A 27,001-nucleotide genomic window follows, 5' to 3' on the forward strand; every position below is an offset into this window, starting at 1 on the left:
GTTGTCAAATAAATTAAAACATTTAATAAACTATTTTAAAAAAAGTAAGTATGATGCAGTGAATTATATGACAGTGCGCAATTATAGGATCATGATAGAATGCAAAATTAAGCGATAGACAGTTATATGCGAAGCATAGTCTGAGGTAGTCTAGGGGTGTGTGTGTGTGTGGGGGGGGGGCGCACGCCAGCAAGGTCATCAGTGCCTCTTACACATATGAAAACTAACGAATGTGGAGATGAACTAAAAGTGTTTGTACACGCATGCACTCGAAATGACCACACAGTCACTCTGTATCATGTGCACTCTCACATGCACCAAAGCCAATTGGGAGGGAAGAGAGCTAATCAAGAAATTAAAACACAGAGAAAACAAAATGCAGAAGAACTGAAAGAAAAGCACAGGGAAAAGTGACTGGCTGACCACTTATAAAAAACTAGTGTGAGCCAGCCACCCTTTGACACATTAATGATATCTCCCAAAAATCTTGTTAAAACGTTGGACAACTCACAAAACTTTAAAACGCTAACCACACTCGTCTGATCAATACATAAAATAGACAGCAGATCTGCTGGCCAATCCGCCACAGTACGTTGGTCGACAAATAAAATGCAGTCCTATAAAATGCGGTGCACCGAGATCTGCATGCCACAAGCACCACACATTGGAGGGTCCTCTCAACGGAGTAAGAATCCATGTATCATAGGACCGTGACCTATGCGAAGGTGAGTAAGAAGGACCTCATCCCGGAAACATGGCTGGAAGGAAGTACTCCATGGCTGAGTTGTGGGCTTGATGACATGGAGCTTGTTATCTGCCAGCCACTCGTCTTCCCATCAACACATGACTTTGTACCTCAACAGCTAGAGGATAGCATGCAGGGGTATAATACACCGAAATACCAGAGGATCACGACATGCCTCCTTGGCTGCTCGATCCACCCTTTCATTCCTCCCAGTTCCAAATTGCACAGGTAACCAGCAGAATGACACCTCCTTCCCCAGTCGTAGTTGTAGGAGGGCATCCTGAATATTCTGGGTTACTGAATCTGCTAGGAATAAACAATGGAGAGAGAATGCAAGAAACGAGAAATCTAACACAGGCAGAACGTCTCATCTGCTCCAGTGCTTGCAGGATTGCATATAATTCTGTTTCAAAGACGGTAAATTCTGGAGGCAGACTGACCTTGAGGACATTATCCGGGAAAAATCGTCTACAAATAAGGAGCACTGTACAGGTCTCCTTACTGTAGATGTCATACTGTTGATGGCTATACCAAAGAGCGTAACACTTAAAACACAGCCCTGAGGAACAGTATTCTCCTGCTCAAATCGATAAGACAGTGCATCACCAATCCAGGTCCTAAAAGTTTGCTGGACAGGAAAGACCATATGAAGATGGGGAGATGGCCGCGAAAGCCCTCTTGATGCAGTTGTGCGAGAACACAGTGTCTCCAAGAAGCATTGTATGCCTTATTTACATTGAAGAATACATCGATACAGTGATGCTTCTGGAGGAAATCCTGCTGAATAGCCACTTCTAGGAGGGTCAGATTGTCGACAGTGGACCGAAATCTTCAGAACCTACACTGAGAGTGGCTAAGGAGTTCCCTGGTCTCTGACAACCAGACCAGACGAAAGCTAACCATTCGCTCCAGGGTCTTTCCTACACAGCTCGTTAAGGCGATACTCCGATAACCACTGGGAAATGTGTAGCCCTTTCCTGGTTTTAGGAAAGAAACAGAATTGCCTCACTCCACGAATTGGGGAAGTTGCCTGTCTGCCATATTAGATTAAAACATTCGAGGAGGATTTCCTTTGATGCTGCTGGAAAATGTTAAAGCATGCAGTACCGGATTTGGTCATGACTGGGTGCAGTGACACGGATCTCAGTCAGTACCGATTTGAGCTCCCACATGGAGAAAGGTGAGTCTTAGGCCTCAGAACTGTTGAACCTGAAGTCCAACTTTTTGTTCTCTACAGTCGTACGATAATGACGAAATACTGCATCCTGGCTTGCACTGGTGGTAGTTTGTGCAAAATGTTCGGCCAGCGTCTGAACAATGTCTCTGGGTGTTGTTTGAAGGCACCTCTGTTTCAGCACTGCTGCTATCGGTAAACAGTTGTGTTTACGGTAAATCCTCGGGATGGCTTCCCATACTTTTATAGAAGTGGAATAACTGATGGAGTGCAGGAATGCTTGCCATGACCTTTTCTTACTCTCGCTAATGACGTGTCGAGCCTTGGTCCTTGCAACTCGAAAAGCCCTAAGGTCGTCTGCTATTGGTCGGCATTTAAAATGCCAAAGAGCCGCATGCCTTTCCCAGATCGCAGAACGGCACTCATCTGTCCATCAAGGTACTGGTTGCCTTCTAAGGTGACTTGAGGACTGTGGGATGAAAAGGTCAGCATCACGATAGATCACTCGTGTGATGTGGTCCACCAATCCTTGGACGCTGTTGCCGTATTCAAAAACAGCCAGCCGGCTGAAATGCATCCAGTTAGCCCTGCTGACCATCCATTTTGGGGGCTTAACTTCAGGTGGTGAGCCATTTAGTAGGTGAAGGCACATTGGGATGTGGTCACTGGAATGAAGGCCATCAATGACCTCCCACTCAACAGTCAGCGAGGGTGGGAGAACAGAAAGAGAAGTCAATGGTTGAAAATGACTGGTAGCAATAGAGAAATGTGTGTAAGTACCGGTGTTGAGGATGTACAGCTCATGAGACATCATGATGCCGTCCAATACCCGACCCCGAGGGTTAGTATTGGTCAAGCCCCACAGGACATGATGGGCATTGAGATCTCCCTAGAGGAGGAACGGTCGCGGGAGTTTTGCAATAAGATCCATGAGAGCCTCAGAGTCTAGTGCATCTTGCAGAGGTAAATACAGTGAGCAATGATCCGTCAACACGCATGAATTTGAACTGCAACTGCTTGCAGGTAAGTAACCAAGGGGAGAACAGAGGAGTGGTGCGCATTAGTAACGAACATTGTGACACCTCCCTTGGCCATTTCCCCCATAGGTCATCCTTGCGGTATAGTGTATATCCCTGTAGCATAGGGACATCGGTATCTTTAAAATGTGTTTCTTGTAAACAAAAACACAAGGAACATGCCACACGAGTTCTGAACCCATTCATGATCCACTTGTAGTAAGAAAGCCATGTCACTGGTACCATGTCATTGGTACAGTTTTAATTTACCTCTATCTTTGCACTGGGGAGATGAAGCACTTGGAGAGTGAGGGGGAGGAGAGGGACTGCCTAGATCCAAGGCATCTGACTCCACAATATCTTACTCATCAGTCAGACGGGAAATAATGACGTCTGACTGCACTCAGTAAAGCTTTTGATCTGAACGTTGTGAGCCTTTCCCTGCACTCTGTCCCTTCCAAGGATGGGCGGGAAGGGGCGCTGAGAGGCACTCTGCTTTACTTGTACCTTCTGGATGCTCACTGTGGAACTGTTGTTGGTCTTTCTTGGTGCAGCTGCCCGGATTGCATCATCCTTACTCTTTTTCCCTTGAAATGTACATGTGCAAGTGAAGGTGCTTGTGGTGGATACAGGCACACTAGGTGTCGTCTGTGTCAAGCCTTGTGAATAGGTTTCTGCACCATGGAATATGGGGTGGTGAAGACAGTGGGGTTTCATCGCCTTACATTCTTTTTTGGCTTTGGCATAGGGGATCTGCTTGGTCACTTATCTCTGGTATTTTGCGTTCTTCAGCAAAAACAGGGCAGTCTTGGCTCCAGACTGGGTGGTTCCCAGAGCAGTTGATGCAGATCGCCTGAGATGGGTAGTCAGTCCCAGCTTCATGAGTGGCTTTTCCACCGTTCTCACAAATCGCTTCACCTCCACAGCTCATGGTTGTATGCCTGAAATGCCGGCATTTATAGCACTGCATAGGGTTTGGACTGTAAGGCCATACATTAAGTTGAAGGAACCATGCCATTAGATGTTCTGGCAGTGTCAGAGAATTGATTGTGACAATGAAAACTTGCAGTCTTTTCAGTTGCTCTATTATTACTGCATGCTCGTTGCTCCACATTGACTATTCCATGGGATGCCCATTCTTGCTTCAGTTATGCTACGCCCATGTTTGATATCTCGGCATGTGACAACGCCCTTACTGGAATGGAGAGAGGTGTGCATCTCAACAATGATAAGATAGTCACCCAGTTTCTGCTATTTCTTAAGAAGGTGTACCTGCTTTGACCCGTTAATTTCGACCAACAATGAGCCATTATGCAATCATTTTACAGATTTGAATGTTCCATCAACACCTTCCAGACCCTTCTGGATATAAAAGGGGGACACTTTTTCAAATGTTCCCCCCTTTCTTTTTATCACTAGGAACACATTGTTATTCATGACTCCATGATCCCTGTTACTGCAGTCCAAAGTATTCTTAGTATCAGGAGGTCTAGCCTCTCTCATTCTTTTGGATGAATGGGCGTGAATACTCACAGGTGGCACACCCTTCCCGCTGGGAGGAGAAGAAGATGATTTCAAGGGTTCCATCACAGTCCCACAGGCAGCTAGGGAAATAAGGGTCCACTCAGACAGACCCATGAGTGCCTAAGTAAGTCTTATACAACTAGGTGCGGCAGGTTTCCCCAAGGTTGCCCGCTAATGATTGCTCCACCTCAACAGCCATATATCCCATCAGTGCACAGCACACGTTGAGATTGAGGAGTTTTTTTATAGAAGTTTATTCTGTCCTCACGCTCTGGGCAGTTAAGCCACGACAAAGTGTGGTGGTTGCTGAAGCATGCCCAGAGCTTACAGTGACAGAGGATTTGTGGTGCTTACTGCTACCCAGCTCAGGAACCCTGGGGTCGCCAAGCCCATACCCAGCAAATCAATGCTAAGTCCTAGAAGGCCTGAGGTAGTCTCATATTAACTGTTCTGCCAGTGGCAAAAAATGAAAGAGGGGGGAGTGGGGGAGGGGGCTACTCAATCATAGTGCGAGACAATAGGTAACATATGAGGGGTGTTATTACATAAAAGAATAAAAATTAGAAATATAACTGTATTTTATTTAACATACCGACATTAGACAATTTATAACAGACAGTGTTACAGGCACTAAATACCACATGCACAGGCCTCTGAAAAACTACATATATATGTGACAAATGTCATTTGCGTCAACTAGAAGGTGGCACTTCATGACTGAGGACAGCTAACACTCAGACTCTGAACTGTTATTGCAATATATGGTTTTGACAGACCTAATGCAGTCTTTCTTAGAAGGTGCTACTAGCAACAAAAATATGGCAAGTGTGTCATCAAGAAAGATAAATATAATTGAAACTTCCTGGCAGATTAAAACTGTGTGCCAGACCGAGACTCGAACTCGGGGCCTTTACCTTTCGCGGGCAAGTGCTCTACCACTTGCCCACGAAAGGCAAAGGTCCCGAGTACGAGTCTCGGTCCGGCACACAGTTTTAATCTGCCAGGAAGTTTCATATAAGCACACACTCCGCTGTAGAGTGAATATTTTATTCTATAAATATAACTGCCTAAAATATGAGTCTGTCAATATTCAAAATGTGAAGAAAGGTGGTCTGGTATAGCAAAAGTGAGTGAGTGGATGTAATGCTCACAGAATGGTATAATAAATAACATATAATAAAATTATGCCTATTCTCTTGTTATTGCCTCATGACGTCTTACATAAAGTGCTACTGTTGACTAAAATGGAGGCAGTAAGACATCAATTAAAAAGCATAGCAAGTTCATCATAAGGTTTTTAATAAATTAACATATATGTATTTATAAAATAGAAAGGAACTTCCAGATGGGAAAAATATCCCCACTCCACCAAGAGTGTCTTTCCGCCGTCCACCTAACCTTCGTAACCTCTTGGTTCATCCCTATGAAATCCCCAAACCACCTTCCCTACCCTCTGGCTCCTACCCTTGCAACCGCCCCCCGGTGTAAAACCTGTCCTATGCACCCTCCCACCACCACCTACTCCAGTCCTGCAACCCGGAAGGTGTACACGATCAAAGGCAGAGCCACGTGTGAAAGCACCCATGTGATTTACCAACTGACCTGCCTACACTGTGACGCTTTCTATGTGGGAATGACCAGCAACAAACTGTCCATTCGCATGAATAGACACAGGCAGACAGTGTTTGTTGGTAATGAGGATCACGCTGTAGCTAAACATGCCTTGGTGCACGGCCAGCACATCTTGGCACAGTGTTACACCATCCGAGTTATCTGGATACTTCCCACCAACACCAACCTATCCGAACCCCGGAGATGGGAACTTGCCCTTCAATATATTCTCTCTTCTCGTTATCCACCAGGCCTCAACCTCCACTAATTTCAAGTTGCTGCCACTCATACCTCACCTGTCATTCAACATCATCTTTGCCTCTACACTTCCGCCTTGACTTACATCTCTGCCCATACTCTATGCCTTTAAATATGTCTGCTTGTGTCTGTGTATGTATGGATGGATATGCGTGTGTGTGCGTGTGAGTATATACCATCCTTTTTCCCCCCCTAAGGTAAGTCTTTCCGCTCCCGGGATTGGAATGACTCCTTACCCTCTCCCTTAAAACCCACATCCTTTCATCTTTCCTTTTCCTTCCCTCTTTCCTGACGAAGCAGCCGCCGGTTGCGAAAGCTCGAAATTCTGTGTGTGTGTGTGTGTGTGTGTGTGTGTGTGTGTTTGTGTGTTTTATTCATTGTGCCTATCTACTGGCAGTTTCCCGCTTGGTAAGTCTTGGAACATATATGTATTTATGTTCACAGGTTATATTTCTAATGATGTACTGTCTGGCATAAGATTTTTATGTCCAAAATTTAACACAAACTTCCTGCCAATCTTTTTCTGGAGTTCACAGCACTCTGCGGGTGTATTTGATGCCATGGCACAGTGTTCATTCTAGATTTGGTTTTGACCTTTCAATATATGTTTACAATAACATACAGTACATCACATCTCTGACTCCTGGATAGAGCTATGGATACACTAATTCAAATCCTGTATCATTGCTTAACTGTTTCCTGTGTGGACAGAAGTGACAGCTGGTATTTGACAATGAAAGAGAGCACATACAGTGTCATATATTATGACATTAGTTATAAAGATGACTATTACTGCACACAGTAAGGTTTATGGTTTTAATTCTGATGCTTACACATTATGTGCTCACTTTCAGATCAGCTATATCACCATTCATTAACAGGATACTTGTACAACACATCGTCACCTCTAAGTACAATTTTAGTCAGCTGTAAAATATTATTTTTGCATGTCATTAAGCCAAACTTATACTTTGATCTGTTTCTTTGTATATTCAGCTTGAAGATTGCCTGTAAGGCCACAATTGGACAATAGTGCCACGTGTAATATATTGAGTACTAATGAAAAAACAGCCTAGGTGGAATACTTCAAAATGTCTTTTGACAAACATGTTGCTGTGGTGGCCCCCACGAGGAAAATGTTACTACCTATTACTTAGACATGCTGAAGAGGAGTTTCTTTAATGACAATATGGAGATGGACAGAAATCATAAAGAAAAAGAATAAATCATGATACCTTACACTTATTAGTATTTTATGAGTGTGCTGTCAGGGATTAAATTACAATTCAAAATTAATACAATGACTGCCCATGTCACACTGGGACACAACACGGAGCTTCATAATGTGTTGGTCATGGACTAGATTGATGGGATTAAAGGGACCAAGCTATGAGGTCGTCAATCCCTCCATCCTATATGCATCAAGTTGGGAAGAGCCCTCAGAGAGGAAGAATTCAGAAGACAAAACCTGATGAACTCGATTGTAAGCAAGAATCAAAAAAACCAAGAGAATGGCACTAGTAGAAGGGAGAGAGGGGTAAAAGGGTGAAGGTGGGCAAAGAGCTCTGCCCAGGAATCAGCTGGAGGCCCCCAGGACGTGTTATGTGATGAAAGGCACACTCTCTGCATCTGAGCATTGTTTCTGCACCCTCCATTACCACAGGAAAACTAGCAATTTGGACAAGTTGATAAAATCTCAGGAAAGAGACTGATGGCAATGAAACAGTACAAAATGACATGTGTAAAAGAATAAAAAGAATTAAAAAGGTTGGAAGGGCAGGAGCCATGCTGGACTACCAACCAAGGGCAGCCATGGACCCTGGTTCGGAGCAGGTGGATTACAAAGCCAAAGTGCCCACCCTCAGAAAGAGGGGTAGAAACCACCTTCTTGGGTAAAACATAAAACCTGATCAGCGACTTTGGTGTCATCTGCTACCACCAAAGGCAAAAATTCAACAAGTTTAAGGTTTTACTGTAAGTTGGCAAATTAGGGCCAACATCAGATGTCATCACACTACAGTGGGATGGATCCTCAAATCGTGGTATGTCACCATGGGCCAATGTGAAGTTTACAGAACGGTAGATTCCCTACAAAAAGGAAGAAGGGAAATCTGATATGATTTGCTGTCCTCTCTACTGCTCACAATTTGTTCGGAAAAACCAAGCACACCGAACCATGTTTCAGGCCTCCAACACCTGATGGCATAAAGTTGACTGAAGGTCCAGTTTTGTTATCTCCATCTCGAAAGACAACAGCCTGGTAGCAAACTTCCCCAATTGGTCAGCATGTTCATTCCCTGACCCAACATCCAGCTTGATGGAGGTCAGAAAGGAGATCCTGAACTGTCACAATGAATGGGTCTCAAGGGTAGCGTTGGTTGATAGCCTGAAGACTACTTTGGCAGTCACTACCGATTAAGAAAATCTGATCAGTGCAATAATAAACATAACTGAAAACAGAATAATTGGCTACCAATCCAGTTGTGAATACACTGCACCTGATCAGCAGGGAGCATAGTTCACAGCACCTTGCATGTGTGAAGGCCAAATCAATTTGTCTGTTTACCACAGAGCCATCAGTGTATGAAATGAATCATGGATAGCAAGGAACAGGTGGCAAAAAACATGGAGTCAACAGAGTCTTTTGGTCCAAAGGATGGGTTGAGGCAGATCTGAGAAGGGAGTACACACCATGGGGGCACAGGCAGATTGCTCCCTGATAAGAGGCAACTGTGAGGGTGATGGAGTTTAGAGCAGAGACGTTGTAGGTGAATGTGATCGTGCCTTCAGTCCTGGGCCACTGTAGTTTTGTTTTGTTTTAGGGTGCAAAAACACTGGGGTCATATGCGCCCATGTCAAAATTACAGAACACAAAAACATAGAGGAGCTAACTTGGGCGCATTTATCAAATAATGAAGGCTAAAAAGGCAGTGCCCAATACACAACTGTGTTATAATGACTTCATCCTGGTAGGAGGGCCGAGACGCTGACGTCCAAGCCACTGGAAGAGGCTTAATAATCCTGAGCTTATTCCCTTGAAGGGAAGGCCAATGGCGATGCCAGAGGAACACCACCACCTGACGGATGGCAACACAGAGATCTTCGGAGGTAATATAAGAACTAGTGGGCTGAAGTACGAGGACTGCAGCCTTGGCAGCGGCGTCAGCAGCCTCGTTTCCTGTCAGGTCAACATGACCAGGAACTCATAAGAACAACACAGTGGCTCCATCAAGAGTGAGCAAGTGGCGGTTTTCCTGAACCAGTTGCACTAAGGGATGGGTGGTGTACAGCACATATAGACTTTGAAGGGCGCTGAGAAAGTCCGAGCAGAGGACACAATTAAAAAGTCTGTGTCGCTGGGTGTACTTCATAACCAATACAGGGTGAAGTGCTCTGCTGTAAATACTGAATAGTGTTCTGGAAGCCGATACCAAAAAGCATCGGCGCCAATGACGAAGGCACACACGACACCACGGTCAGTCCAAGAGCCATCAGTCCACACAAAGGTACTATCGTGAAATTCCATGCGAAGGCTGTGAAACTGAAGGTGATAGAGCAAGGCTGAAGTAGTGTCCTTGGGAAGTGAACGAAGGCCGATGTTAACAAAAGGGCCACTTCGCTAAACCAAGGTGGTGAAGCGTTTCAACCCACCGGAAAAGTTGCAGGTAGTGTGAAGTTAAGTTGCTGAAGCAAATGCTGAAAGCGGACTCGATTCCAGGAGCTAACAGATAAGAGGGACTCACTCCATCCTGGTGACCAAAGGAATCATCGAAGGAGGAGGCAATAGGATTGGTGGCCACACATGGCAGACAAATGACATGCATACCTGCTGGGGAGAAAGTCACGGCACTAGGACTGTGGAAGTTCAGCAGATTCAGTATACAAACTGTCCACCAGGCTAGTGTAAAAGGCGCCAGTGGCCAAACAGAAGCCGAAATGGTGGATAGTGTTGAGACGGTGTAAGAGGGATGGATGTGTAGACGCATAAACAAAGCACCCATAATCAAGTTTTGAACAGACAAGGGACCGGTAAAAACGGAGGAGGGTGGTTCGGTAGGTACCCCAGGAAGTACCATTGAGGACACGTAGGACATTGAGGGACCGCACACAAAGGGGTGCAGGTAAGTCACATGGGGGGGACCAAGAGTGTTTCCTATTGAGCATGAGTCCCAGGAATTTCGTAGTTTCAATGAATAGAAGAGCAACAGGTCCAAGATGTAAAGATGGTGGGAGAAACCATTTGCGCAACAAGAACTTAAAAAAAGACGGTTTTATCAGTGGAGGAGTAAATACAATCAAGATATGGCTAAAGACGCTGCTACGTTGATTGTGAAGATGATTGGCTTATTGCGAGAAAATCCCCCACGATTGCCAGCATCTCTGATGGTGCGCTCCTTCCAACTTGGGGCGCACCCACCTTAGGTGATTGTTCACACCTCATGTCACACCTTCCGAACGCCTGACAAGAGGGACAAATCAGCAATTTGAGAGGTTGCAGCTCAGGCAATCATCCCTCTCTGGGCCTGGCCTGAACCAGGGGGTACGTGGGAACGCTATCTGTTGAACCGGGGCTGGGAATTGAGTGTTAGCCAGTCACCTGTTACGCATCATACACATGGTCTAGCCTTCAGGAACGCACAGGGGGGAAGAAGAAAAAGAGGAAGCTCAAATGCCAAAGCGGATGAACGAGAGAAGAAGGGAAACAAAGAAAGGAAGAGAGAATAGAAAACAGTGGTAAGATTGTTCTTAGGTCAACGACAGACAATGTGGAACATTCCCAATAACACACCAGACATTTTCCCCAAGACATGAGAAAAAGAACAGAAAGAGGATAAAGATGCAGCACGCAAGGAAAAAGATGCTGCATATGTAGGGGCTCTGTGATGGCCAAGCAGTGGCCAATGTTGTGTGAGGTGGACAAAAAAGAGAGAGAGAGAGAGAGAGAGAGAGAGAGAGAGAGAGAGAGAGAGAGAGAGAGAGAGAGAGAGAGAGAGAGAGAGAGGGGGGGGGGGGGAAGGCACAGTATTTCAAACACTCAGGGGAGCAGGAAGCTTGTATCACTCAGCAGCAGTTGTTGGCACTTGATCTGTACTGGAGGGTCCCCAGCCTCCACAGTTCTGATCCAAAAGCTACCTTTCGCAAGTTGGACTTCACAATGCTGTACTGGGTCCAGCATCTGCAATGATGAAGGCAATAGCAAATCCACATGACAGACTCCAATAATCAAGACAGGACGGATCAGTGCTCTGTAAAGGCACATTAGAGTACAGCTGTTTGCATCTCAGCTTGTGTTGCTGAGACAGTGAAGAGTGTTGAGGTTTGATCAGCAAATCTGCGTAAGTTGGCGAAGATGGGGAAGCCACATCAACCAGGCATTAAAGACTAGTCCCAGAAAGTGACACAGCAATAAGGTGTTTACGCTGGGTAAAAGCTGACTGGATAGTAGACTTCAGGCAGACCAAATACTCAGCCTTAGAACAGCCATGATGAAGACTGTCCTGGAACAGAGCCAAATGACACCAAGATTCAAGATACCAACACAGCCGCCGGCTCATCATACATTTGAGCAACTTGCAGGGAACATCAGTGAGACTAATTGAGCAATAGCCCCCCATCTAAGGGGGTATCTACCTGTCTTCAGTAGCATCATGACACTTTCTCACCATTGAGATAGGAACTCACTCCCACTCCAGCGATGTTGGCAATCCACTGATAGGTGTTTGAGCATTTGGCTGTGGAAGCAGTCTGGCCCTGGAGCCTTGTCAGGGCAAAGGGATGGGGCACTGAGCAATCACAGTCACTGAACAAAGCATTATATGGCTCCAAGTGATTTGTAGTGAAAGGTAAGCGAATTTGCTCCACCTGTTATTTGACAGCACAAAATGCTGGCTAATAATTCGCAGACTCACAGGCTCAAGCATAATGCAGAGAAAAATGTTCGGCAACAGCGTTGGGGTCAGTGGGGAGACACCATGTACATCTTGAGGGCTGATGTCTGTGGTGGCATCGAACATTTGCCTAAACCAGTGAAGAAATGGTACACAGTCCAATGATAGTAGCATAACATTTCCAGAAATCGTATTTCTATCATTTTAGGTGGTGGACCTGGGCATGGCACCATTTACAGGTAATGAGTTGCTCCATAGAATGGCTGGGGATGTGCTCTGGATAGCCACATTGATACGTCCACATGGCAGCATGCTAAGGACAATGGCAGAGGCAAAAGCATCCCAGTTGAGAGTCCCATCTGGGTGGATGCCCAGGTGAGTGACGCTGAGGAAGAGACATGACAATCAGTGTCACACATGTCATCATTGAGTCTTCAAAGGATGGAAGGGGGGAGACTGGTGTGGCAAATGGAAAAGTGAAGGTCTGAATTTGATTCATATGCCACGATGTATGGGGCACTGGTATTTAAGAGACAAAGAACGAGTGTTGTGAGCAGAGTTTCAATAGCTTTACTGTGGCCAGTGTTTGTAGTTCCACCCATTAAGGGTTGTGAGCACTGAAGTCACCCAAAATGAGTAAGTGTGGGAGGAACTGAGAAATTAGTGCAGATACGATGTTCTGAATCCTTCACCTTCGGGAGGGAGGCACACATTGCAGACATAAAATCCAGAGACATCCTCACATGAACAGCCACAACCTCCAAAGTCATATCGTATGACGCACAATCGCTGTAGACAAAGTCAAGGTGCAAATACCACCTGATGCTCTGTCATAGTCAGCTAGAGTTTTAAAATAGCCCCAGTAGCCACAGATGATAGGGGTTTGCAGTGCTGGGAAACAAGTTTCCTGGAGACAATCTAGAAAGCACAGGAAATGTATGAGAGATGTCACAGGTCAACCAGGTGATTGAAAAAACACTACAGTCCCATTTAACAGCATCCAGCGAGAACGTGAAGGAAGCAAGTAGCCATGTCATACACCAGGCTCATCTGCTGCCACTGGTGGTGAGAATAAGGCACACACACAAATTCTGAGGTAGGTTGTGTGTGAAAGGAGTCTGCACCACAGTGGCTACCAGGAACTCTGCCTCTGGTACACAGTTGGTATATGCGGGATCTGGTGGCATGGTAACCACCAGAACCACCTCCATCTTGGAGGTCATCTTTTTGTCACTCTTCTTTTTGGATGATTTCAATGTTTGTGAAGGCCTATCTGCCCTAATTCCAGAGCAGAGGAAGAATGTGAATCCCTATGACCAGCAACCTGTGGCTCCTTCATCCAATGGATGGTATTCTGTTGCAGATCAGCGGAAACCTCGGAGGGAAGTGACATGAGGGACCCATTCCAGGTAAGAGACACCAGAGGAAGGTGTTGCTCCTCTGGCTGTGGGTTGAGGATCGATGTTCCTAGTCAGTGTAGGAGGGGGCACCCCAACCACCAGGGAAGATGGCGTAGTTGAGCGACCCAGAGGGCCTGACGCAGAAGGTATGAAGGGGGAATGTACTGCTTTTACAACGGATGACATCATCATAGACATCGGAAATGTCATCATCACACGAACAGGACGCAAACAATAATATTTCTGCTTGGCCTCTTGCTATGACTGTCAGACAAAAGTATTGAATTCTTGGATCTTCCTTTCGTTTTGGAAGATAGTGCACTTTGTTGAACAAGGAGAAAGGTACTCGTCACAGTTGACACAAATGGGGTAATGCATAAAGAGCATTCACATGCAACTGAAATCCACAATTGCTACAGGTGGACATCTCGTTTAAGCTCTCAGGTTTTCAAATCTCATTTGATGCATTCCCTAACAGTCAGTCTTTCCTTCTCGTCCCGTACGGTAAGCCTCTGATCCATGGTTCAGGGTGACTTTCCTGAATTTTATCCATTTTCCTAGACCTCTCCAGTCCCTTTTCCTTCAACCCTCTTCCTTCTCCTTCAACTCTTCTGCCCGAAGGAACCACTGGCTCTGAAAGCTTGCCAATTACAACTGTCTTAAATGTGTGTTCTGCCACCACTTGGTGAGCAGTTTTTTTTATCTGCCCAATTGAATAAAATACCTCATGTTGTATTTGTGTTTTGTGTTTTTTATGCTTGGTGGTGTCACTTAATCGTGTATGGGCACATATAAAAGTATGTTTGCCTTTTATTTTGCTCAACAGTACAACATAATCAAACTTGATGAAAATTGAAGTGTATCCCTCAAGTAGGTTTACTTGTAGGTATTGTGGGGAGTATGTCTCCCCTTGTCTCTTAGCCCTATGTTCCTTCACAGTGTAGCCAGGATAGGAAACATTGTGGGGTCATATTTATTTATTTACACAACTAGTTTCATAGGACCAAACTGATGAGCAAATCTTCAAGATCATAGAACATGAAATTACAACATAAAAGTAATAACAGATAAAATAAAAAGCTTATGAACCCAAAAAAGTCAAACCATAAGTCTAAGTAAATGCAGTCAAAAATATAACATAAGAATCAGCTTAATTTTTCCAGAAGCTCTTAACAGAATAGAAGGAGTGATGCATGAAGAAACTCTTCAGTTTCAATTTAAAAGCACGTGGATTACTGTTAAGATTTTTGAATTCTTCTGGTAGCTTATTGAAAATGGATGCAGCAATACACTGCATATCTTTCTACACAAGAGTTCAGAAAGTGCGATCCAATCCAGATTGGATTCCTGCCGAGTATTAACTGAGTAAAAGATGTTAATTCTTGAGAATAAGTTGACATTGTTGACAAAAAATGACAGTAAAGAATAAATATATTGAGAGGGCAATATAAAAATACCCAAACTAATAAATAGGGGTCGACAAGTGGTTCGAGAAATAACACCACTTATTGCCCAAACAGCCTGTTTCTGAGGCAAAAATATCTGTTTAGAATGGGAAGAGTTACCCCAAAATATAGTACTGTATGACATTGTTGTTGTTGTTGTTGTTGTTGTTGTTGTCTTCAGTCCTGAGACTGGTTTGATGCAGCTCTCCATGCTACTCTATCCTGTGCAAGCTGCTTCATCTCCCAGTACCTACTGCAACCTACATCCTTCTGAATCTGCTTAGTGTACTCATCTCTCGGTCTCCCTCTACGATTTTTACCCTCCACGCTGCCCTCCAATGCTAAATTTGTGATCCCTTGATGCCTCAAAACATGTCCTACCAACCGATCCCTTCTTCTAGTCAAGTTGTGCCACAAACTTCTCTTCTCCCCAATCCTATTCAATACCTCCTCATTAGTTACGTGATCTATCCACCTTATCTTCAGTATTCTTCTGTAGCACCACATTTCGAAAGCTTCTATTCTCTTCTTGTCCAAACTAGTTATCGTCCATGTTTTACTTCCATACATGGCTACACTCCAAACAAATACTTTCAGAAACGACTTCCTGATACATAAATCTATATTCGAAGTTAACAAATTTCTCTTCTTCAGAAACGCTTTCCTTGCCATTGCCAGTCTACATTTTATATCCTCTCTACTTCGACCATCATCAGTTATTTTACTTCCTAAATAGCAAAACTCCTTTACTACTTTAAGTGTCTCATTTCCTAATCTAATTCCCTCAGCATCACCCGATTTAATTTGACTACATTCCATTATCCTCGTTTTGCTTTTGTTAATGTTCATCTTATATCCTCCTTTCAAGACACTGTCCAGTCCGTTCAACTGCTCTTCCAAGTCCTTTGCCGTCTCTGACAGAATTACAATGTCATCGGCGAACCTCAAAGTTTTTACTTCGTCTCCATGAATTTTAATACCTACTCCAAATTTTTCTTTTGTTTCCTTTACTGCTTGCTCAATATACAGATTGAATAACATCGGGGAGAGGCTACAACCCTGTCTCACTCCTTTCCCAACCACTGCTTCTCTTTCATGCCCCTCGACTCTTATTACTGCCATCTGGTTTCTGTACAAATTATAAATAGCCTTTCGCTCCCTGTATTTTACCCCTGCCACCTTTAGAATTTGAAAAAGAGTATTCCAGTCAACATTGTCAAAAGCTTTCTCTAAGTCTACAAATGCTAGAAATGTAGGTTTGCCTTTTCTTAATCTTTCTTCTAAGATAAGTCGTAAGGTCAGTATTGCCTCACGTGTTCCAACATTTCGACGGAATCCAAACTGATCCTCCCCGAGGTCTGCATCTACCAGTTTTTCCATTCGTCTGTAAAGAATTCGCGTTAGTATTTTGCAGCCGTGGCTTATTAAACTGATAGTTCGGTAATTTTCACATCTGTTACACCTGCTTTCTTTGGGATTGGAATTATTATATTCTTCTTGAAGTCTGAGGGTATTTCGCCTGTCTCATACATCTTGCTCACCAGCTGGTAGAGTTTTGTCATGACTGGCTCTCCCAAGGCCGTCAGTAGTTCTAATGGAATGTTGTCTACTCCGGGGGCCTTGTTTCGACTCAGGTCTTTCAGTGCTCTGTCAAACTCTTCACGCAGTATCGTATCTCCCATTTCGTCTTCATCTACATCCTCTTCTATTTCCATAATATTGTCCTCAAGTACATCGCCCTTGTATAAACCTTCTATATACTCCTTCCACCTTTCTGCCTTCCCTTCTTTGCTTAGAACTGGGCTGCCATCTGAGCTCTTGATATTCATACACGTGGTTCTCTTCTCTCCAAAGGTCTCTTTAATTTTCCTGTAGGCAGTATCTATCTTACCCCTAGTGAGATAAGCTTCTACATCCTTACATTTGTCCTCTAGCCATCCCTGTTTAGCCATTTTGCACTTCCTGTCGATCTCATTTTTGAGACGTTTGTATTCCTTTTTGCCTGCTTCATTTACTGCATTTTTATATTTTCTCCTTTCATCAATTAAATTCAATATTTCTTCTGTTACCCAAGGATTTCTAGCAGCCCTCGTCTTTGTACCTACTTTATCCTCTGCTGCCTTCACTACTACATCCCTCAGAGCTACCCATTCTTCTTCTACTGTATTTCCTTCCCCTATTCCTGTCAATTGTTCCCTTATGCTCTCTCTGAAACTCTGTACAACCTCTGGTTCTTTCAGTTTATCCAGGTCCCATCTCCTTAATTTCCCACATTTTTGCAGTTTCTTCAGTTTTAATCTACAGGTCATAACCAATAGATTGTGGTCAGAGTCCACATCTGCCCCTGGAAATGTCTTACAACTTAAAACCTGGTTCCTAAATCTCTGTCTTACCATTATATAATCTATCTGATACCTTTTAGTATCTCCAGGGTTCTTCCACGTATACAACATTCTTTCATGATTCTTAAACCAAGTGTTAGCTATGATTAAGTTGTGCTCTGTGCAAAATTCTACTAGGCGGCTTCCTCTTTCATTTCTTAGCCCCAATCCATATTCACCTACTATGTTTCCTTCTCTCCCTTTTCCTACACTCGAATTCCAGTCACCCATTACAATTTAAATTTTCGTCTCCCTTCACTATCTGAATAATTTCTTTTATTTCATCGTACATTTCTTCAATTTCTTCATCATCTGCAGAGCTAGTTGGCATATAAACTTGTACTACTGTAGTAGGTGTGGGCTTCGTATCTATCTTGGCCACAATAATGCGTTCACTATGCTGTTTGTAGTAGCTTACCCGCATTCCTATTTTCCTATTCATTATTAAACCTACTCCTGCATTACCCCTATTTGATTTTGTGTTTATAACCCTGTAGTCACCTGACCAGAAGTCGTGTTCCTCCTGCCACCGAACTTCACTAATTCCCACTATATCTAAGTTTAACCTATCCATTTCCCTTTTTAAATTTTCTAACCTACCTGCCCGATTAAGGGATCTGACATTCCACGCTCCGATCCGTAGAACGCCAGTTTTCTTTCTCCTGATAACGACATCCTCCTGAGTAGTCCCCGCCCGGAGATCCGAATGGGGGACTATTTTACCTCCGGAATATTTTACCCAAGAGGATGCAATCATCATTTAATCATACAGTAAAGCTGCATGTCCTCGGGAAAAATTACGGCTGTAGTTTCCCCTTGCTTTCAGCCGTTCGCAGTACCAGCACAGCAAGGCCGTTTTGGTTAATGTTGCAAGGCCAGATCAGTCAATCATCCAGACTGTTGCCCCTGCAACTACTGAAAAGGCTGCTGCCCCTCTTCAGGAACCACACGTTTGTCTGGCCTCTCAACAGATACCCCTCCGTTGTGGTTGCACCTACGGTACGGCCATCTGTATCGCTGAGGCACGCAAGCCTCCCCACCAACGGCAAGGTCCATGGTTCATGGGGGGAGGACATAAGCAAATGAAAATAAGCAAAGTAGACTACTTTTCACGTTGAATGATCGCTTACTTCAAATAGTAGAAATGGCAGCATTAAGTGTTTGGGAGATCCTGAACGTCTGCTTTCCATGACAGTCTACTATCTATCTGTACACCTACAAATTTGAACTGCTCAGTTTCACTAATCAAATGCCCGTTCTGTTAAATTTAAATGTATGCAGTGTAGTAATCCTTTCCTTCTGAAGAAACTGTTGGGGCTATGCAGCCATCAGCATAAGAAAGTTTTAGCCACCTCATTTATGAATCATATGAGTTAGTGCTAGTGTAGTGGCTCTGCCCATGGTCATCACACCACCACACCTACCTGGCTGGCCAGGTAACCACTGCCCGTGTCCCAGCCATGGCAGGCACATACCCCTAACATAGACAGAGAATTTTCACTGCAGGCACCAACAGTGATCCCTGCATGGGCAGGGAAATATCACCGCACAGGTACTTGACGATCTCCCCCCCCCCCCCCCCCCCCCCCTCCCGAAGGAATGGCTAATATGCTAGGTTTTGCCAGAAAGGAATGATGAAAAGATAGAAAGGTGGAATGTACACCGTGTTGGGTGACATTCCCCACACTTCTGTAAAATTTGGAAGGTGGATGGTAGTTCAAATCCAACGATGGCAACCATGCAGTAAAGGATGAAAAGATGTATGAAGTGTCGGTGGGTGGGAGGGGGGACCCATAAGACAAATTCAAGTAGCGTCGGCACCAATGAGACCAACCTGTGGACATGCAGAGGGGAAAAAAGACTAGTAGAAGGATGGACTTGCAGCACAGAAACGGAAGTAGCACTGCAAAGGGCCAGGGCTGTATGATGGCCTAGCTTGTACTCTCGCAAGAGACTTTGGGGGCTAAGGGGGATGTGGTGGGTGGGTACGTCATCATTAAATATATAACAGGCATTCAAGATATTTTACATTTACGAATTATCATAGGCACACAAATATTTTTGAGCATTTGGCAACATAGAATGGAATGCCAATGTGTTAACCAGGAAACATTGCTGCAAGTACTTTATTTAATTTGTTGAGCAAAACATTTAGAAAGATTAATTAGTATTATCTGGTAGAAAAAATAATACCTAGATCACTTTTAATAGCCTGTATGTGACAGGCAGGAGAGAAACAGAATAAAATAGACTGAAGTTGCACAATCTGTTCAGCAGAGCATTGATACTATTCTTTATACGAAATTATCTGACAGTAACTGTAGATTCACCTTTTCTTTAGTCTTGTTTCAATGTTGCTTTCTGACTGGAGATACTTCCTTTGTCTCATACTGAGCTACACACACACACACACACACACACACACACACACACACACACACACACACACACACACACATACTGAGCTACACACACACACACACACACACACACACACTACCACCAGGAGGGGGTAAATGCTATCCTAGTTTACAACAGATATGTATGAACTTACTTGTAACAGTGTTGTTGCTTGCTGTGAGGGCTGTCAGTGTATTCACATCCCATAAGAAAATAGCCCTATCTAGGCCAGCGGATGCAACTTGCTCTCTGTCCTTGGCATATGCCAGAGCTTTCACATAATCTTTATGAGTGCGCAAGGTGGACATGCAAAATCCTTTGTGTGCATTCCAGACCTTTACTGTGGTGTCTGAGCTTGCTGAAATCACTGAGGAAAAAAAAAAAATTGTTATAGAGAGAGTAAAAGCGGAAAGTAAAAAATTTATAGTAGTGTAATAAAATTAAAAATTGGAAAATTTAGAAGTCATTAGCAATACTGAGTGAGTAATTTTCGAGGACAACATATCTACTTCTACACAGATACTCCACGAGCCACTGCACGGTGCGTGGTGGAGGGTATCTTGAACCACAGCTTGTTATTTCCTCTCCTGTTCCACTCACAAATAGAGCAAGGGAAAAACAACTGTCTGTGCACCTCCATATGAGCCCTAATTTCTTGTATCTTATCTTTGTGGTCCTTACATGCTATGTATGTTGGCAATAGTAGTATCATTCAGCAGTCAGCTTCAAATGCCTGTTCTCAAAATTTTCTCAATAGTGTTTCACAAAATGAATGTCACCTTCCCTTCAGGTATTCCCATTTGAGCTGCCAAAGCATTTCCATAACACTTAGGTGTAGTTCAGACCTAATAGTAACATATCTAGCAGCCTGCCTCTGAATTCCTTTAATGAATTTCTTCAATCCAACATGGAACAGATCCCAAACACTCAAGCAGTACTCAAGAATAGGTCACAACAGCTGTGGCAAAACAAGCACTGTATCATTTGAGAGATACAGAGGCAAATGAGTGTGCCGGAACATACCCCAGTTCATTACTATTAGCGCCACGTCATCATGAAGCAACCGTGCATAGCATACAGAGTACTGTGCAATAATTTAAGAGAGTCAGTCCATGTCAAATCAACACTCCTATTTTACCTCACCCTCTTAGATTTTGCTGAAAGTTGGTATACTTATAGTGGGCATTGAGACTAAGAAAAATACCAAATTTCAATTTTTTATCTTAAACCATTCCCGAAATTTGGCTATGTAAACTTTTCAAAAACCAGCCAAAAATGCGTGAAAGGACTTTTTTTTAAATTGTCCTAGGAGCTGCCCTAATTGAGCTAGAGAACTGGGAAAGGTGTCATTTTGCAGCATTTTGCATGCTTTCTCCAGGGATATAAAACAAAATATAGCTTCTAATTAATAACATTTTTCAAAATACTAATTAATATTTTGATTTAATTTTTTTTACAAAAAGTACATAGTTGAAAATTTTCAAAATATTTCCATAACTACTTCATACTATTGAAAATCATATAGCAAAATATAAATCTGGGATGATGATGGGTTCAGTGTAAAAAAAAAAAAAAAAAAAAAAAAAAAAAAAAAAAAAAAAAAAAAAACCGGACTCTTGTTTTTCCCTAATGGCCCTAGTTTGACCAAATTGACCTTTAACAAACAGAAACTTCTTTAAAATATACTGAAAGGTAGGTAAAAAAAAGTATTAGAAATATCAAAACATCACCTTATTGAACCAAAACTAATCAGCATATTTTATGTCAGTTGATTGCTTATTTTAATTTCATACAACTTCACTTACAGTATATTAACTGATGTAACAACAAGAAGAAATTGAGCCTTTAACTACAAACTGAAATAGAGTATGAATAAGTACAAGTATTTACATAATAATTCTGGTCCATGATGTTTGAAATGGAACTATTAAACAAATTAAATACGTAATGCTTGTTTTTGAGTAACAGGTATCTGTACATAGCTAAATTTAACATGATAGGTATTAACAATAATTTTGAAACAATTTTCTATAAAATATATATTAACTCTAACCTGAGACAAAAATTAAGTTTTGAGTTGAAAGCAGTTTCCTAATAAATTGTCTTGGAACTTCACATATTACATTTTAATAAAGCTGACTGGGTTTGGTTTACATCACTTTCATTAAGAATGTATGTTCTCCCTGTCGGAGTAAATGGATTCACTTTTGTGAGAACATCCACAACTGACACCCACAGGATATCTGCATGTGCAGGATAAGAGAATGACTTAGCTGGTCCACATGGACGAAGAAAAGTTATTTTCACTTCATCAAGTTCTTCGTTTTTTTTTCTAAAATGTACCCAAGCCGCCAGTTTCTGCCATATACAGTGGTGACAGCCTGATACATCTTGTAACTTAAGTTTGTCTGGTGATGTAGTTACATCCCTCTCCCAACTTTGCATATCACCTGAGAAGTATTTGACTATTAATTTTTATGTAGTGTTGAGAATGAAAGCGTGAAATTGCTGTGTTCCTTTGATTGTCAATGCCTCTTCAAGTCGGCTTTTTAAGAATATTTCTGAAGCAGCGTAGTCTTCTTGAGTGGAATATGCCAAATCAACATCTGTGATATTATCTACTGCCCACTCAAATAGATCTTGTGCGGTTTGGATCTGATTCTGGTATGGCCTTTGCAAACTTGCACAAGATGCCAGTCTCTTTACTGAACCACCTACTGCATCACAAGGCCCTTTCCCATGTACTGTGGCTGAAAAGTGCCACTCAGTTTTTATGTTGGAGTCTTCCTCGTGAAGGCAAAGGTTCAGGAAGTTTTTCTTATTTTTATACTGAGCGGCAGAACTGTCAGAATAATAGTATATCTTTTTTGGAATCTTTTGAAATTTATTTGTTAGGTATGAAATTAGCTTTTTTTGAAAGGTGTACACCGCAGTTTTATTGTGCTCCAGGCATTCAGAAACAATGACAAAGCTCATATGTTCAATTTTGTCTTCCTGTTTGTAATATATAACAAAAGGGTGAATGGTAATCTGTTGTCTTGTCCAGTGGAAACTCTCAGTTTCATCCTGCACAACTATACTATAATTTTCTGAAAAATTACATATGACAACAAATTCAGATTCCATAAGGTTTTCTCTTGTGGAGTTAAGGAATGTTCATTGCTGCTTAGCAATGAAGTCATGCCAAATCAAAGTTGACATCTTACTACAAAATAAATCTATGAATTCTTCAGAAGTTTTCTGAACAATTTCCAGATTACATCGGTCAACTGACATCCACTGTCAGAACTGAACTTATTCAATTAAGTTTTCATGAAAAAGAGTCTTTTAAAATTTTACGTATGACAGTTTCTCCTGGGCAGTATTCACAGTTTCCCATGTTGCAATCAACTGATGATGGGTTGCAAAGCATTTTTGCAATGCACTGCTTATAATTGTTTAAGGTGCTGTTTGTTATTGTATTTAGTTTGGCATTCTCTATCATTAATGTTATGTTTTGGTGAGTTGTGCACACACAGACAGTGTGTGTGCCACTCTGGCCAGCTAATACACTATGTTTTGGTCTCAACTCAGCAAATTTAGAGAAACCTATTTTTATGTTAGGAAACTTGTCTTTAAAATGTTCGTAAGCTTCTTTAAGGTTCCACAAAATATGTCTTTTTGATATTTTTGTTTTATTTCCACTTGTTTCTATAACTGTCACACAATCTTTAATACCTGGCATTGCCCTGCTAACTTCATCATTTTCATAAAATGAATGTACAGTTTTGACAGTTTCTGTTGGTAAACACTTCCCTGGTTTTGGGTTTGGACCTTCCATGAATTCTCTCTCTTTCAAAATTTTTTTGGACTGCCGAACAATGTAATTAGGAGCATTAAATTCCCTCATTATTTTCCTGACACTCCACTTTTCAGATAAACTTGTAAGAATCATTAGTTTTTTTGCTCTACTTATAGAATTTTTAAAGTTTCTTTTAAGATTTTCAAGAACGGATTCATCAGTATCAGTATCTGACGAAGAAGTTTCAGGAGCAACAACAAGTTTACATGTCATTGATGAGATTTTCTTCACTTTTGATTTGGTGTAATGGCTAGATGTTAGTTTTCTCTTGTCAATTGGGGGCTCACCTAGTTCTTGAAGTGTCGTGTTAAATGTTTTAACAGCTACTGAAGTTGGAGTGAAGTCAGGGTCTTGGTCTTGGATGATTATCTCTGATCCAGAAGATTCTTCTTCAACACTTTCATAACTGATGGGCTCTGGTGTATTTCTCAATTTGGTTACATCTTTCCTACATTTATCACAAATCTTGGCACCACTTGGTGTTTGAGGAAATTATTTGGGCATCCATATTGTGACATTTCTCAGTTTTTTTCTGTCTCTAATAAAATGATTTGACTTCTTCAATGGATTACAATACTGCACTCTTACAGCACTGCGCTTTTTACTTGGTTCCATATTTATACAAAAACCACTTATAAACTGTCCTTCAATGAATAGATTTACTTGAAAATGAACTATTAAATATAATAGATACATACTGGTCAACACACAGGTAACAACTGATTTGCACTAAAACCACAGTGCACAATAATGCTGTAGGCACACAAAGCCTTAGAAGGTAACAATACAGACTACAGCATCTCAATGGCTTCAGTCTCTCAATTATTGTACAGCCATCAAGCCCTATGTATATGGTCCTCTACTGATGTACTACCTTAAAGGTCAGTTTGGTCAAACTAGGGCCATTAGTGAAAAAAAAAAAAAGATGTGTGTTTGTGTGTTTTGTTCATGTGCCTGTCTGCCGGCGCTTTCCCGCTTGGTAAGTCTTGGAATCTTTGTTTTTAATATATTTTTCCCATGTGGAAGTTTCTTTCTGTTATATATATATATATATATATATATATATATATATATATATATATATATATATATATATATATATATATATAACCCATCTTCCTCCCACATTTATATTTTGCCATGTGATTTACAACAGTATGAAGTAGTTACAGAAATATTTTGAAAATTTTCAATTATGTACTTTTTGTAAAAAAATTAAATCAAATTATTAATTACCATTTTGAAAAAGGTTATTAATTAGAAGCTATATTTTTGTCTATAACTGGAAAGAGCATGAAAAATGCTGCAAAATGACACCTTTCCTAGTTCTCTAGCTCAATTACGGCAGCTCCTAGGGCAATTTAAAAAAAAGTCCGTTCACACATTTTTGGCCAGTTTTTGAGAAGTTTACATGACCATATTTCAGGAATGGTTTGAGATAAAAAATTGAAATTTTATATTTTTCTTAGTTTCAACACCCACTATAAGTATGTCAACTTTCAGCAAAATCTAAGAGGGTGAGGTAAAATTTTTATTTAAAGTGTGTTGATTTGACATGGAATGACTCAAGAATGAAATTAAAGTAGCTTTACCAAACTTTGCCAACATATGCTTCAGTACATTAATGTTTAAACTGTTACATCTCGGAGTGATCAGATGAATTTGTTTCACTAAATACATTGTTTTAAGAAGAAAACAAAAAACAAGTGGTGCTGAATAATAAAGCTAGAAAGCCAAAAATTTTTCAGAACATGCAAACATATGTCAAAATCAACTGCTACAAATCTAAACTTGATCGGAGCTATATATTAAAAGTAATCCGTTGCTCAAAACAGCGTCCTACATGTGGTCTCCTTTGCAAGTGAATCACACTTTCCTAAAATTCTCCCAATAAACCGAACTCAAACATCTGATTCACTGCCACAGTTCTCACACACTTGTTCCAACTCATATCGCTTTGCAATGTTACACCCAGATGTTTAAATTACTTGACAGTGTCAAGCACCACACTAGCAATACTATATCTGAATATTACCGGTTTGTTATTCCTACTCACCTGCACTAACTTCCATTCTTCGACATTTAGAGCTAGCTGCCATTCATCATACCAACTAGACATTTTGTGTAAGTAATCTTTTACCCTCCTACAGTCACTCAACTTCTGCCCTTCCCGTACAGCACTGCACCATCAGCAAACAGCCACAGATTGCTGGTCACACTGTTCGCCAGATGATTTATGTATAAACAAAATAACAACGATCCTGTCACACTTCACTGTCTCTGATGAACACTCGGCGTCGAGATCAATGTACTGGATTCTGTTATTTATGAATTCTTCAACCCCTTCACATATCTGGGGATCTGTTGTGTATACTCGTGCCTTTGTTAACAGTCTGCGGTGGAGCATCGTATCAAATGCTTTCTGAAAATCTAGAAATATGGAATCTGCCTGTTGCCCTTCATCCTAGAGAAAATGGCAAGCCGAGTTTCGCACAAGCAATGCTGTCTAAAACCATGCTGATTCGTGGACATAAGCTTACTAGTCTCAAAAAAGTTTCTGATATTTGAACTGAAAATATGTTCAAGGATTCTGCAGCAAACAAATGTTAGGGATATTGGTCTAATTTTGTGGGTCTGTTCTTTTACCTTTCTTATATACTGGAGTCACCTGTGTTTCTAGTCACTTGGGGCTTTTTGCTGGGCGAGAGACTCACGATGAATGTCAGCTAGGTAAGGAGACAATGCCATAGACTACACTTTGTAAAATCAAACAGATTCCATCCGGACCAGGTGATTTATTTGTTTTCAAAATCTTTCAGTTGTTTCTCTATGCCACATATGCTTATTTCTATGTCGTCCATACAGGAGTCTGTTCAATGGTCAAATGATGGCATGCTTATACGGTACCCCTGTGTAAATCATTTCTCGAATGTGAAATGTAAAACTTTGGCTTTCGTTTTGCAATCTTCAACTGCTGCACCAGTCTGGTCACAAGAGGCTGAATGGAAGCCCTAGGCCCACTAAAACCTATTTTTCTCAAGTTCTCTGCCAGATCTTTTGCTAAGATGTGACAGTCGTAGTTATTGTATGCTTCGAGCATAGATCTTTTCGCAGACCCACAAATCTCTACTAACCTTCACTTTTCGTCATTTGTGCATCTCCTTTTGAACCTAGAGGGCAGCACTTTCCAAATTTTGTTATTAAACAATGGTGGGTATTTACCATCCTTTAGCCACCTACTAGGCGCACAACTCTCCAGACTGTGATTTACAATCTGCTAAAACTTTTCCCAGAATTCCTCTACATCCGTCCTAATGG

The 27,001-nt window shown here is 41.9% G+C and overlaps 1 protein-coding gene across 1 annotated transcript in view; it reads right to left on the reverse strand.

Annotated features, from left to right (window-relative positions):
• The window catches only part of LOC126281400 (WD repeat-containing protein 48), a 156,719-nt gene that overhangs the window by 91,509 nt on the left and 38,209 nt on the right, over positions 1 to 27,001 (reverse strand). Inside the window, exon 3 of the mRNA XM_049980333.1 lies at positions 19,997 to 20,209. Within this exon, the coding sequence (XP_049836290.1) occupies positions 19,997 to 20,209 (213 nt within the window). The remainder of the gene's footprint in view (positions 1 to 19,996; positions 20,210 to 27,001) is intronic.

The sequence above is a fragment of the Schistocerca gregaria genome, chromosome 7, assembly GCF_023897955.1.
Source record: "Schistocerca gregaria isolate iqSchGreg1 chromosome 7, iqSchGreg1.2, whole genome shotgun sequence".
NCBI lineage: Eukaryota > Metazoa > Arthropoda > Insecta > Orthoptera > Acrididae > Schistocerca > Schistocerca gregaria.